This window comes from Aethalodelphis obliquidens, unplaced genomic scaffold (assembly GCF_003676395.1).
Source record: "Aethalodelphis obliquidens isolate GAN/ISIS:26980383/991018 unplaced genomic scaffold, ASM367639v1 scaffold51, whole genome shotgun sequence".
In the NCBI taxonomy this organism is placed as follows: Eukaryota; Metazoa; Chordata; class Mammalia; order Artiodactyla; family Delphinidae; genus Aethalodelphis; species Aethalodelphis obliquidens.
The window spans coordinates 3,283,724-3,299,400 of record NW_020837995.1 but is presented as its reverse complement, the minus strand read 5'-3'; the positions used below and the strand labels follow the sequence as shown (position 1 = coordinate 3,299,400).

The 15,677-nt window shown below is 41.0% G+C and overlaps 1 protein-coding gene across 5 annotated transcripts in view; it reads left to right on the top strand.

The window, feature by feature from the left end:
- DPH6 (diphthamine biosynthesis 6) overlaps window positions 1-15,677 on the top strand; it is a 456,227-nt gene that overhangs the window by 344,766 nt on the left and 95,784 nt on the right. Inside the window, exon 13 of one of the 5 annotated variants that reach the window (XM_027083816.1) lies at window positions 1,623-2,971. The exons of the other annotated variants lie outside the window; for them this stretch is intronic. Within the exon in view, the coding sequence (XP_026939617.1) occupies window positions 1,623-1,677 (55 nt within the window). The 3' untranslated portion in view covers window positions 1,678-2,971. Of the gene's footprint in view, window positions 1-1,622; window positions 2,972-15,677 lie in introns of those variants that run through there. 5 annotated transcript variants of the gene reach the window in all.

Here is a 15,677-nt window from a genome sequence, read left to right as displayed (position 1 = left end):
AGACAAAGTTGGAGCAGGGCCTTCTGTATCAAGGGAGCAAAGAATTCCAAAACTGAAGTTAGCAGAGAGTGGATGAACTGCTGTTCATTCTACATGGCTTAGCAATGAGTGAGGGGTGGGACAGAGAGAGTTGGTTGAAGTACGTGGGGGCCAGACCTGAAAGGCCTTGGAAACCATGCTAAGGAGTTTGAAGTTACGTCAAAAGTCACTGAATGATATTAAGCATGCAGGGGCTTTTTTAAAAAAAGGCAGATATATCTTAGAAGAAGATTACTCTGGCTGAAGTGTAGCAAATGGACTGAAGAAGACTGGAATTGGGGAGAACAGTCAGGAGTCTTCACAGAAATCCAAGCAACATATAAATGAAAGTGACCCATATTAAAGTAAAAGTAAGGGGACAGAAATGAATAGGCATATTTTAAGTGATGTAAGGAGTTAAAAATGACAAGGCTTGTGGCTCCTTCGAATGAAGTAGGGAGAAATTGCTAAGGAAGACAGAAGAGACAAGGACAAGGCTCTGCTCTCCAGCCTTGGACAACGGAGTGGATAGATGACATTTCCCAAGACAAAGAAAATGTATTTGGTGGAGAAGGTGGCAAGTTTATTCTTAGATATGCTGAGATATTTAAAGCATCAAGTTGTTGCATCCCAGGTTTCTATACCGATTCTCTTTTTTCCTACACTCCCAATCTAGAGTTGCAAAAATCCATTGCAAATGGATAAAATAAACCTAAGGACCTATCATAGTAGTTATGAGCATACATTTGTTACATACAACACAAATTGCATTTTTCAATATAAAAATATTCTTCTTTCCTCATAAGTCATTTTCAAATGCAAAGGAATACAAAGAGTAAACTATTTCTAACAGTTTATTATTCTAACTATCCTCAATTGTGACTAGTCAATGAAAAGCATAACAGCACAAACTAAGGCACCACAAATGATGTACTGTTCCCTTAAGGAGTTAATTTTGAGTGTATCTGTACAGGTAAAATTACATCAATATTTTTGCATTTATAGTTGTATGACATGCAGGGACTAAAGTTATAAATGGAGTTGAATGTCTATGCCCACATATACATTTGAATATAATATGATTTTTAAGCTTTTCTCTCTCTTGGTTCTATCAAACACATTAAAAGAAAGATTCAGGGCTTCCCTGGTGGCGCAGTGGTTGAGAGTCCGCCTGCCGATGCAGGGGACATGGGTTCGTGCCCCAGTCTGGGAAGATCCCACATGCCGCGGAGTGGCTGGGCCCGTGAGCCATGGCTGCTGAGCCTGCGCGTCCGGAGCCTGTGCTCTGCAACGGGAGAGGCCACAACAGTGAGAGGCCCGCGTACCGCAAAAAAAAAAAAAAAAGATTCAAAATGCAAACATATATAATGGGACTCCTAGTTCATATTGGTAATTATGGGCAATAATTATTAATTAATTAATTAAGAGCTAGTAAACCAAAATACTTTATACAGCTTCTGTATTTAACCTGTTTCCATTTATTACATAATTATTTAATTGACTAAATTCTTACTCAAGTGTGTATATGTAAACCTAATACGGTTTCTGAATTATAGCAGATCCATTCTGACATCAACATCCTGATTCTTTTCTTTTATTTCCAGGAAGAACACGAGTGTCATGGCAATGCCAAGGACACAGGTAGCATCCTGGTGGTAGTGGTAGTTCCCCATCTCCCCAGAGATGCTGCTATTGAGTGGCACGTCATTGCAGCGGGAGATAAGCCATCTAGAAGGAAGCATTTTGCTTTGTAGAAAATATCTGAGGATTTTCAAATTGAATGTGAAGCTGTGACTTCCATTTCTGCTTCCAGTGCATCTATCTATCTCGATTCCTTTAAGACGGACGTCACCATCTATATCCTCACCTGATTTAAACAGGACTCTAGAAGACCTGATGACTGTGTTTGTACAAGCAAGGAGAAGACTCTCCAAAGACAACCAAGGTGCACCATTGTGTTTAGAATATTCTACGAAAAAGACAGCATTAGAGCCCATGTACTGCAAGCAGGTACGAGAACTATCAGAGAGGTGGAAGTACAGACTGCGGAATCACATCATATATGCTTGTCACAGAGAGAGTTCGGGAGAGTGAGGGAAAGGATAACATAAGTAGTGTGGGAGACATTTGCTCCCAGTCCAGTTAGTGAGAGTGAGTGTGAGGCGGGAGATGTGAATCCACTGCTTCCTTTGTTGATCTCCACTCTCTTGTGCCTTTTGTGTGAACCTCTCACTGCCCTATGAATGATTCTAGTGTTTAAAGATATTTTTCCTGCTATATAACCCTCTTTATTATATTCCAAAGCATATTGTACACATTAAACATTTGCACATACATATCAGAGAATAGGTTTGTGTACACAGTACCATGAATATACTATCCTTTAGAGATGACGCATGGGATTTAGACCAACCCCATGTAAATCTGACTCCATGATACACACACAAAGCGAGCCAGAGTCTCATCCCCAAAATCAGGTCTGACTCGAAGAAGAGCCCCACTATTCATGTGCCAAAGGCACTTTACTAATATGGCTTTGAGTCATCCTTCTAAGAGACAGAAACAACCAACGTGCACTTGGCATATTTCACCATGTGGCTGGCTATTAAAACAAGAGGTCTGAACCAAAAGACACACTTCATTCTCATTAAGTGAGTCCTGGTCAAGAGTCAGAACTCATAACCTACCAACTGGTTAATTTCCAACTTGAATAGCAGTGGGAAGTTCTCACTCTTCCCAGGCCCATGGAAGTTTTGGTTTTCGTTGGACTGGTGTAATGTAAATAAGACTTAACTGAATGATCAATCCAAATTTGATACACTATTCCTTTATCATATTAGCCTAAATTGTGTACAAAGTCCCTCAGTGGGTTTTCAAATGCAGTTGTACCTCAGGCCTTGCTACAGGTGAATTTGAATTCAATATTTGCAAATTGAATTGTGTTTTGAACATTGTATGGAAGTTAGCTTTTAAAATGCATTATTTCTGGGCTTCCCTGGTGGTGCAGTAGTTGAGAGTCCGCCTGCCGATGCAGGGGACATGGGTTTGTGCCCCGGTCCGGGAAGATCCCACATGCCGCGGAGCGGCTGGGCCCGTGAGCCGTGGCCGCTGAGCCTGTGCGTCCGGAGCCTGTGCTCCTCAGCAGGAGAGGCCACAACAGTGAGAGGCCAGCGTACCGCAAAAGAAAAAAAAAAAAAAAAAAAAAGCATTATTTCATATATTAGATATTTCATAAGTAAGGTGAATAACTCCCTGCTCATTTTGTTTAAATACAGATTTTAATATGTAGAATCTGTCTAAAGCAAGAACCTTTCTGTACTTCTCTTTAGTCTTTTGGTGACTGTTTCTTTGCAGACTAAACAGAATAATAACAATTACATCACACCAGTCCTGTGGTATTATTATCTTTATAATATGGGGAAGAGAGTAAGTCCCAGGTGGTTCTGATCACCATCCCAAGATTGGACACCTGGCTCCTTAGAGGATGGTAAGGTATAGAATCCTCGTTATCTGTGTTCTGAGTCCATGTCCTTTTCACTACTCCAGGGTCTGCTACAAGAAGGAAGGGGAAATAGGTGTATGGAAATTAAAGACGTAGCTGCTTCTACATGTCATTAGAAAGCCTATCAATGGCTTTGAAATGGGCTCATAAAGGGAAAAACAGAGACTATACTAATAAACTCAGTGCCTGAATCTAAATCTTTTTGCAGCCTTGGGATTTTCATAGTTTAATCCTTTGTGAAATAAAATATACCATAATGGCCATCACAAACCACCTTGGGACAACTTTAGTTTTGGAGAAATACTTACTACACATATCTTCATAAAAAATAATTCTGGACAGATCTCTTTGTACCTGTATGCTAGCATTTAAGGGCAGGGTCTCTACATTCACATTTTTATGAATATGAATATGATATGAAATATTAATCTGTATTAATTTAATCATGTAAAAGATGGTGCTCCAAAGCCCCAGTATCCTATTTTTCCCTACGTAACCTGAAGCAATATTAGAAGGAAATTCAACTTGACATTCTTTAATATATTTAAAAAGATAAAGCAATGAAAATGTAGCAAAGAACAAGCTCCTCTCATTCAGGAAGGAAGGAGTAAACATAGAGCCTGACAGAATCTGGTGGTTGTTCTATGAGGACTAGTTTTAGAGGAAAAAAAAAAAAATCAACCAGGTTAAATGTATTTCCTTTCTGCAGCATGCCTACTTGCTTGCTGACAATCCACAATCTCATTTCTGAACAAATTATCCTCATTTTGTTTGAAAAAGAACTTTAACACATACTTAAATAGAGCAGTTTTGTGGTGGAGAAGAACTGTGCTGAGCTATGCGTTATACTAATGGCATAGGGTGCAGAATGAGCCATCGTGGTTTTTATTTATTCATTCATCCTTAGATCCTTTAAAAAGTCTCCAAGGCCCTAATGACCATCATCATTATCATCAGTAAAAACTGCTTTCTGGTGAAAAGGCAATAGGCATTAAATTTAGAGGCAGCATTAAATTATCAGCAAAGAGGACTTGAAATAGTACTACATGCATATTCCAGGACACAATATACTGAAAGTTTATACAGCACCAGTCAGGCACTCTTCTTTACAAAGTCTGAGATTAAGATGTTCTCTTCTCCTTTACAAGGCAATGTCATTTAGCTCAGGAGAAAATTAAGTAGAGGCCAGTTCCTATGCTCCAGAGTCAAACATTGGAAGTCAAAGGTATGTCATAAGAAGGTTCTTAATTATAAATAAAATTTTAAGAATTATCAGTATCAAAACTTTATTTCGAGCATTTTCCCTACCCACTATAGTTATTTGCATGTATTAAATAAACACTGTCCAGTGAGTGAAAAAATCAGTGAGAAGTGTTTTGAACTAAACCTCGGTAAGTCCTTTCTGTCTCAGAGGTATTTTAAATATTCCATTGTTATTCGGCAAACATAATAGAGGCTTTACTTCTCTGTGTAATCTCCAGCAAAAGAATGAGAACTAGATTCAAAGGGTCAAATTCCACTCATTTGGGTATGAACTTAGTGTGTCATCTAAAAACAGGGAAAGTTAATACCTTGTGATCAATCCAGAGGGTCGTGATGCTTGTCAGTCCCCACCTCCTTCCCTTACCCACAATTCCATCACAATGTGGGCAGTTGATGCAGTTCAGAAGTTACCATGAAAAGAGCAGACCAGAGAAGATGACTTCATTGCTTTGTGGAAACCTTGTAGGTGAGTGCAAAGCGTTCTGAATTTGGAGCAAGACTGTTAGAGATCATTCTCTGCTATATATGATCCAGTCCCTTTAACTCCCTAAACTTAGGGGTTGCCAGATTTCTGATTTGGAAGCAGATGGTGAGGTATTTGAACTTTCTGCTTTATAAAAACAAAAACAAGGGGCTTCCCTGGTGGCGCAGTGGTTGAGAGTCTGCCTGCCGATGCAGGGGACACGGATTTGTGTCCCGGTCCGGGAGGATCCCACATGCCGCGGAGTGGCTGGGCCTGTGAGCCATGGCTGCTGAACCTGCGCTCCGCAACGGGAGAGGCCACAACAGTGAGAGGCCCACGTACCACACAAAAAGAACAACAAAAAAAAACAAGAAAATGCTAACTTAACCTTGTGCACACTCAGGGTGCTAACAGGGATCAATTGAGGCAATGGATGTAAAAGTGTCCTTGTTCATTGTTAAGTGTTGTACCAGTGTAAATTGTTGCTTGTTGTGTTTGCGGCTACTCTTCTGAGATTCCTCGTGGTTTTAAAAAGATTATAATTGGGGTTTCACTCTGTATCACATTCTTTAATAAATAGGCTTTTGTTTGCCCCCATATTTAAAAGCATAGTTTAAAGATACATTTAGTTTTCTTGTTGATCTTTATAAATTTTCCTAATCCAGGCATATATGGAAATAGAGGTTTTCAAAGGGAATTCACTTCCATTCACGCTCCTAATTCTTCTGGCTCCTTAGTACTTCTAAAAAATGGAAAATATTTCCTTCCTTGATCAGGACCTTTCCTTCTCTTGCCTTTTGCAAAATGCTTATTTCCCTTAAACTCCTCTTTCTCATGGCTGAGAGTGGTAGGATTTTCAATGTCCAGCATGCCCAGCTTCCCTTACCAGAGCAGATGGGCCAGTGGCTTGTCCCAAGTAGCAGACTTATAATGGGGTCCCCTATGGGAAAAGAGTCCTACGATTCGATGTTTTTCAATATTCTTTTTGTTGTGATCCTTAACATCAGAATCGAAGCATTTCCTCATTTTTTAAAAGAACTTTGAATGAAGTGCAGGGAGGGCTTCTTTTTGCATTCTTCCTTCTTACACTGGAGCATCATTATCGTCTTTTTTTGTGTTTTGTTATGTTTGTTTGCGTGATTGGTTTTTTTTGGTGCTGAAACCCAGGAATTAGCCATTACCATCTTTTTTAATTCTATAAAATGTTAATGGGAGCCTAAGTGAGATGTCGTATTTCTGTGATTAATAGTTTGGGGCTGGAGAAATTATTCTTAATTCTTGGTTTCAAAAGTGAAATAATGCTCTGCGTTGTCATCAATTTTAGTGTGTATGTTAAGAATCCAATATATAGAAGTCGTCTTACTGGTGTTTTGACAGTAATTGGATTATTTTTTTACTGTAAGACCCAGAGTTATTTGAGATGAGATGTATGATGGTTAGACTTTGTAGACATGTAGAATTTTACTGAACTCTGGGAGTTTCTGAACAATTCAAAACTTTCTAAATCTTATATACTCTACAGACCTCTGAAGTAAAGTTGCAGTTCTGCAATTCAGGTTGTTCAGAATTTTAGACTAAGATTACCTGGCTAGGTAGACTTGGGTCTTCGAATTACTGATCACAGTGACTTAACTAAACAGGGTTAAGCTAATTAAAGGTTTTAAAGCTATGTTTGCAGTTAAAATAACTTCTGAGCTCAGCATTCGTTTTACTTTACCATACTAGGGGCATGGTAAAATAATCCTCAAAATAGGTTAAGCTGATGCTGGCAAATTCAATCTAATACAGAATCTACAAGTATATTTATATAGAACTGAAATTAATTTGTAGAACAATTTGAGTTTCAATACCTGTAGTTATAAAACTTGAAACTGTAAAAAGCAGAGAGCATTTATTGTTATCGATATACTTGAAGGGTTCCCCATTGATCCTACCCTCTTTGGCAAATTCTTGGATGGTTTAAAAAAAAAATCTCTTCAAAATTAATTTTAGTTTCCTATAAATAAATCAAAGGGTGTTTTCTGCCAGAGTGAACCATATAAGATGAGGTATTGTTTCAACTGCACAAAACTCAAAATTCAACTTGAGAAACATTTATTGGGGTACAGAGATTAATAGCCCCTGCCCACTTGCAATTTAAGTCTTAGAATAAAGCAGGGATATGCAATGGAAATGTTAGGCTGAGGGCTCAGTGTATGTGGCTACTGTATGTGGGTAAGCCTAGTAGTCCTAAATACCAGTCTGGAAGATGACCTAGAAAGCATTTCTTTACCACCCACTCTTTTACTCATGATGAAATAAAATTTGTATTTCAAGGCCAAAGAAGAAAAATTTTAATATAAAGTCTTTTTCTTTACCCATTTGAGCCTCCTTCCTCCCCTCAAGTGTGCATTGTTGTGTAGTCAAGCCACTCAAGTTGGCTGTTCCCTTGCTCTCTGTGCATCCCCTGCTCAACCAGGCCCTGCTTCACTACATGATTATCCAATCCTCTTAATAATAGGGCTTAATTAGTAACTGCCTATGTGCTTGCCCCCTACCCCAGCTGCTGGTTTCCCTGGTAACTAACGAGCCAACCTGAAGACAATTCCCCCTATAAAAGGTAGCGTCCTCCCCAGAGTAGCGAAGGTTGTTGCTGTGTCCTGTTTTCCGCCGTACCCAGTGGGGTGTTGCTCCAGGACCTTTGCCTCTGGCGTGCAAGACCCCTGCCCGACAAGCCAGTGATGTCTCCGTTGCTGTCTCTGGACTCTTTCTTCAGTCGTGAGGCTGAAAAACTACAGGGCTTGCAGGCCCGTGAGGTGCAGCCCGAAAATTAGCAAGCCAGCTATGAGGCCAAGGAAACTCCCGTGAGTGCCAAGATTTCAGGAAATAAGGATGGGAAACAGAAAGTTGGGAGCTAATCCTGAGGTGGCTGACCGCTAGCATGTGGGAGCCAGTGGCGGCTGACGACCATGAGAGATGTCTGTCTCTTTCCTTATAATTATGATATCCTGTTAGTCTCAGAATCTCTTTCCAGTTTAAAAGTAGCAGCCCCACGCTCGTGGCTCATCTGACTGCTCGGGGATGACTAGTGAATACAGACAAAACACAAGGACCTGGATTATCTATCATATACTTGAGTGTTATCTGGTTGAGTGAGACTCATATACTCCCGGCCCACCACCCCTAAACAATTGCAGACACAGGCTTTAGGGATATTAACTCAGGGACAGGCTTGTGAATTGGGCATGGCCAGTTACTCGGAAGGTTTTGCCTGGGGCCTGAGATAACAGCAAAATAGTAAGAGTATCCTTGCGTTTCTGGCCCCAGCTATGGAAGGGGGCGGAGCAACGGTACGGTGTGATGGAGCACCAGCTGTATGCTTCGACAATGCATTGCAACAGGTGGGAGACCTTACAAAAGACCCACCTGAGTCATGGAGCAACGTAAAAAACATGGACGACATACGGGACGCCCACCCGGCCCATGGACATCAGTAGCAACAAAGGAACCCACTGTACTGGCCATGAAGTTCAGGAATGGGCCGATAAAAATAACAAACACTGACATTTCCACCTGCCTTACAAACCCCACTGCTGCTGGGCTAGTGGAAGGGATGAATGGACTACTTAGCAGCAATTGAGATGGAAACCCGTTCTCTCCTCTGTGGACCAGAGGCTAACTCAAGCCATCTGAACTATGACTGAACATCCCAGGAGCAACTGTCCTAGTGCCTACATCATGTTCACCCAGCGGCAACTGATCAACACCATCCAAGTTCAACTGCTGACCACCGAAGAACTGTTGCCAACTATCCGTCAGGACAATGACTCACTTTTGGCCCTGCCTCAGGATCTACACCCAGGGGAGCACACTATGAAATGGCCCTGTGACTGGCAGGTAAGTCCCTGGTGGTTTGCGTTTGCCACCCCATGAGGAACAGGATTAGAAAATCACTTCACCTGTCTTCTACCAGGCCCCACCTAAGACTACTAAGGTACTTAATCAGGGCCCCTACTGGAGAAAGGCGCCATTATGTTAACCCTGTGGTCTGTTGTTACCCCACCTCTCCAGTATTTGGCCCCGGCTGAGGAGACCTGAATGGTCATGATCTTCCTATATTGTCCGTTGTCTGAGCCAAGGGAATCTGTTCACAGACTGGGCGACAGTGGTGGCCTCACTGAGAAATCAGTCTGATTGCTGGGTCTACAGTGAGATGCCGTTGTCATACTCCTCTGGACTCCCATGAAAACTTGACCCGATAAGCGCCCGGCTTACTCTTTTTTTAAAATTTTTATTGGAGTATCGTTGCTTTACAATGTTGTGTTAGTTTCTGCTGTACCACAAAGTGAATCAGCTATACGTGTACATATATCCCCTCTGTTTTGGGTTTCCTTCCCATATAGGTCACCACAGAGCACTGAATGCCCTGTGCTATACAGTAAGTAGTTCTCATTAGTTATCTATTTTATACATAGTAGGGTATATATGTCAACCCCAATCATCCAGTTCATCCCACCCACCCACCCCACTTCCCCCCTTGGTGTCCATACATTTGTTCTCTATGTTTGTGTCTCTATCTCTGCTTTGCAAATAGGTTTTTACCCTTGTTACTGTCTAGCTGCTGGTGTCTGTAGTGCAAGTGTGGTATCTGGTTGCAGTGCACCTCTACATGCCTGACCCCAGGGGTATCACAGAAAGGGGCAGACCAAGATTGTAAGGGCTGTGCAGGGTAAATACGGAGGCCTTCAAGGTGGCTGTTCTCTTGGTCTCTACATCTCCTGCTCGACCAGGCTCTGCTTCACTCACATGACTATGCAATCCTCTTAATCATAGAGCTTAATTAGTAACTGCCTATGTGCTTGCCCCCTGCCCCAGCTGCTGGTTTTCCTGGTAACTAACAAGCCAATCTGAGGTCATTTACCCCTATAAATGGTAACCTTCTTCTCCCCCAAGTAGCAAAGATTGCTGCCACATCCTGCCTGCTCTGTGCAGTACACCATTGGGTGTCTCTCCAAGACCTCTGCCTCTGATGTGGATAGGAAATCTTAAAATAAACCATTGAAGTCTCTGTTGCTGTTTCCATTGATGTCTCTATTGCTATCACTGGGCTCTTTCTTGGTTTTGAGGCTGGGCAACTACAAGGCTTGCAGGCCTGCAGGGTGCAGCCCAACAGCTGTGCAGCGTTAACCAGACCTCACCAACGGCAGAAACACCTGCTCAACCATAAAGATCAATTTCTTTTTCTGGCACTGGCCGTGTACCTCCATAGAAGATAACGTTCTTTTCCCAGTCCTGTAAGGGGTCACGATGACATACCACTCACCTTTTTACGTGCAGAACTTTATGTACAATGCCAATGCATCATCTCCTGTAAAGATAGTAATTGGTGTGGAAGGAACCAGGTCAGAGAACCTGGAGAAATATTGGGCTGCACCTAATGGAAGTTCTTAGATTAAATAATTACTTATGACCTTACTAATATTACTAGCTATATTACTGTATCCTGCCTATTTTACAAGATTATTGTTTCTTGCATTACCAAATGTGTGGCTGAACCTCTGATAAAAATAATGATGACTAGCAACTTGAAACGACTGACCAAATAATACAGTTCTGTAAGATCAGTGATTGTAAGAGTGTAACTCTAGATATGGGAAGAAGCAACAAGAGGGAACCATTTCCTGGACCATAACAGACTAGTAAGACAGGCGGTCCAGAGGCTTTGGGCTACTGTTAACAGGGCCTAGTCCAGTAATAGCACATCGAGTGGGCTATCAACGAAATCCTCCCCTGATCTGGGAATGAGCATTCCTAGTGCTATGGGACCAAGTGGTCATGAAATGCCTCCCAAATCTTGGTCAAAATTATGTCCAAAAGGGGAGGGGATTGTAAAATAAAGAATGTTGCCCACCATCCTGTGCTATATGAATCAAGTCATTGGCCACTGCAGTTGCTGACCTACAATACGCCCTGAAAGGAAATCAGGGTGAAGGTCCGTATGAGGTTTCTGTGCTCTGGGAAAACTGGCAGAACTAGCCCATAGTAGTTAGATATTTTCAGGAGAAAATTTTATGAACCCAGTTTCTTGTATCTTCCCATACATAGTGAGGCACTACAAACCATTAACTAAGATACCTGTCCCTCGTGAATAGCAGTAACCTTCTACCAAGATGTGTGCTTCATTGCACGCACCCCTTCACCAAAATCTCATATATACTACTCTCCCCACTTACCTCTCCAGAATAGTTCTCGGAGCTTTCTAAAAGACTCTCCTGGATTATAATCCTCAGGTTGGCTTCATCAACCCTCACAATTGGCATAGGCCTCACTTAACAGAAAATGTTACATATGTAAACTTAGCAAACAGGTAATTTTGGAGGGGGAGAAGAGGTAGACTTATTCCATTATAAAGTAGGGGGGTCAAGCTCTTTTCTAAAAAATGTATTAAGGTCATTTAAGTAGCAAATGTCTGTGGTGACAATAGCATAGAAACAATTTTGCAAAAATTCAACTTAATTCAATTTTCCAAAGGTGACAGCCCATAAGACCAAAGCCTAGGATGGTAATGGTTATAGGGTGAACATTTTGTATTAAGAGGACATCTTTCAAAAGTTGACATATTTGGTTGGTATTATTAACTCTTAAACTGACAATATACCTGATCAACTCAGCCAAAGCCAAAGGATAGCTATAAGGCACGGGGTGAAAATATGGCATGTGACCCTTCTACAGTTTGGCTTTTCTCCCCATCCACAAAAAAATACTATGTTATGATTGAAAACTGTATGGGCAATGAACCTTTTTTTGTTATACCAAACTGTTAATTTAAGATGAATGCATTTAAAATAAAAAACTGGGAAACTGTTGCTGATTGCATAGAGGAGGAAATTTCACAGCTGATACTTAGTTTTTTGTTAAGAAAGCAATGATTTTGCCAAGTTTCATAGTTCCAGCATCAGAACTCTGCTGCTGTTCCAAAAAATAAAAATAAATAACTAGTTAAATTAGTGTTTGGGGAAATGGATTAGAGTGTAATGTATGCAAGCAATTAAGCAACACAGACTTGATTCACTGTGATGTCTAAAATGGCATTTTAAAAAATGAAAGTAGCTAAATTTGGCCCTGATAAAATATATAGCAGCAATGGGTTAGGAATTTTGCAGTTTTGCCCAAAGAGTCCAATCAAACAACCCATATATTAGGTAGCTGTTAACATGCAGCTGAATTCAGCTGGCAGCTGAATTTTTTACATCAGTTTCCAAGGTTGCACAGTAATTACATCTACTGTGAGTCATTTTTGCAGCATATTTTATAAAACTTTTACAGGTTTGCTGGGAAGGAATTATTCAAAGTCACCTTTTATAGATTCTGCCATGAATATTAGACAGTTCTTTGAAAATGTTAGTGTTTACCACTTTCATTGCTTCTGGGTTAAGCCTAGTTGGCATTTGAGGGTTTAGTATAATATATGAGTGGAGCTTCCTTTTCTGCGTAGACCTGCTGTTCCCTAGCATTGCTAGTTTATGTTCCCCACTGAGCTGCCACCAGAATAAAATAAATCCAGTTGCCTTTTGCTGCTCAAGGCCAACCTGGCAACCATGGAAAGAATTAGTTCCTCTGAGCACTTGTCCTAGGATGTCATTGGAAGGTGGTGATGTGCAGTTTCACGGTCAATACAGTCCACAAAGGGTTTGCTCATTTGAACGGCTGACTAATTTAGATTTAATATTTTGGTACTTGTTCTTTATTCTTGTTCGCAGTTATATCCAGTCAGTGCCCAGAGATGTATTGAAGACTGTGATTGGATAAATTACTTAGCATAACATTTAGATCCACTGCTTATTAAGTCAAATGTGCTTTAGTTTATTCTATTTGCATTAGTACATTTTCACACCTGAGTGAAAAGTCCTGGTTGTTTCTTCAAGTCAATATTTTAAACTTACTGTTTTATTTCATGGATGGCATTGTATTCACTTTAGAATATAAAAACCTGGTAAGAAATATGAAGTTTCATTTTGGAGATGGTGTGTGATCTTACTGGGAGGTGATATCAGTATTGGAATTTAGGATGGAGGAAGATAAATGGCAGGAAAGCTGGAGCTCTATGGAAAGCTAAAAGGCAAGAGGGAAGGAAGCAAACTGGTCTTCTCTGCTGAAGTCATTAGCAGCCTCAACAGAGTCTTCAGTAAAGCTCAAACGAGGTGTAACAATTCTAGTTCAAAAGATGTGGGAATGAGAAATTGCGGTTGCACAGTAGAACCAACCCCTTTCACTCTGCTGCTCACTCAAGGATCCAAAAAGCACATGTGATTTTGTTTTCTATACTTACTTTCTCACGTTTTTTGTGAGCATAACCATGCTCTGCTGATACCTCTACCTTTGCCACTCTGAATCTTCTTGTCTTACAAAGAACTAGTCCTGGCTACTGTGCCATTTGTATTTTTTTCCTTCTCATTCAAAGAACACATTTTTGAAAATAGATTTCAAACCTTAAAATTTGTAATTAGCAATGTCAGTATCTTTGAAAACACATTTGAAAACTTCATTCATTCAACACATCTATTGAATGTCTGCTCTTTACTGGATGTTCTTCTAGGCACTGGGGATTCGGTGATAAACAAGACAAAGATCTTGCCCTCATGGAGCTTACCTTGGTGAAGAGAAGGTTGATAAAGATATTATTATAAAAGTGCAATGGAGATAAGTAGAGCAGAGAAAGGGAGAGAGAAAGACAGGGGAGTGTCTATTTTAGATTCAACGCTCAAGAGAAACCTTTGTGAAAGGTGCCATTTGAACAGAGACCTAAAAGAAGTGAGAGCATGAGTGTTGCAAAGCTCTGAGAGAAGAGCGAGTCAGAAGGAATAAAGAGCTCCTGCAAAGGTCCCAAGGCAAGAACAAGACTGGCATATTTAGAAGCAGCAAATGTAGCAAGAGCTAAGCAAATAAAAAATTAGAAGGAAATAAGGATGGAGAGAAAAACAGTGGTCAGATAATGGAGGACCTTCGAGGTCACACTTTGGTATGATTTTAAAATCCAACAGGTAGGTTGGATTTCATTCTGAACATCCTAAGATACCACAGAAGTTTTCAGGCAGAAGTAACACTTTCTGATTTATCCTTTCTAAAAAATACCTCTGCCTGCTGTGTGGAGAATATTGGATTGGTTTGGGGGATGGAGATATGAAAGAGTGGGAGCAGAAGACCCACGAGGAGACTTTGCAATAGTTTATGGCAAAGATGTAAGTATCTTGGGCTAGGTTGGTAGCAGTTGAGGTGGTAAGAAATGGTCAAGATTCAGGATATGTTTTTTTTTTTTTTTTTGCGGTATGCGGGCATCTCACTGCTGTGGCCTCTCCCGTTGCGGAGCACAGTCTCCAGTCGCGCAGGCTCAGCGGTCATGGCTCACGGGCCCAGCCGCTCCACGGCATGTGGGATCCTCCCGGACCAGGGCACGAACCCATGTCCCCTGCATCGGCAGGCGGACTCTCAACCACTGCGCCACCAGGGAAGCCCCAGGATATGTTTTGAAGGAAGACCTGATAGGATTTGTTGGTGAATTTGGATGAGGAATGTGTGGTGGCAGGTAAAGAGTCAAGGATGCCTCCTGGCTCTCTGGCCTAAGCAAGTGGATACATACTGGTGCTGCTTATCAAATTGGGATAGCCTGGGGAGGAGCAGGTTGGAAGGCAAAGGGAAATGTGTTAATCAGCACAGACTTCCATAACAGGATACTATCTACTGAGCTTAAACAACAGAAAATTATTTCTCATGTTTCTAGAGGCTGGAAAGTCTGAGATCAAGGTGCTGTCACTTTGGTTTCTGGGAAGAGATCTCTTCCTGGCTGATAGATGGCCACTTTCTCATTGTGTTCTCACATGGTAGAGAGAGAAAGTGCAACCTGTCTCATGTCTCTTCTTATAAGGGCACTAATCCCATCATGACGAGCCTCATGACCTCATTTAACCTTAATTAGCTCCAAAAAGCCTGTCTCCAAATACCATCATCTTGGGGTTTAGGGCTTTGACATACTAACCTGGGTGAAAATTCAGTCCTTAACTGGGAGATACAGTTTTGACCATTTTTCTGCTTTTCTTTACTGCAGATGCTGACATACATATCAACCATTTAAGTAAAAATGAGTAGGCAGGTACATGAGTATGAAACTTAGGGAGACTATGAGGCTGGAAATATAAGTAAGGAAGGCATCAGCATTTAGATTTTAAACCACAAAAGGGATGAAACATCTAGGGAGTTGAAAGCAAAGGAAAAATGTTAAGAACTAAGGCTCCTTTTAGAGGTGAAAGAGTTGTAGGATTCAGCAAAGGAGACTAAAAAGGAGTGGTCTCTCTGAGGTAACAGGAATGCTAGCAATGCATGGTATCTCAGAAACCAAAGAAAGGAGAATGTGTTTCAAGAGAGACAGCTTAACTGTGTCAAATTCTGTTGATAAGT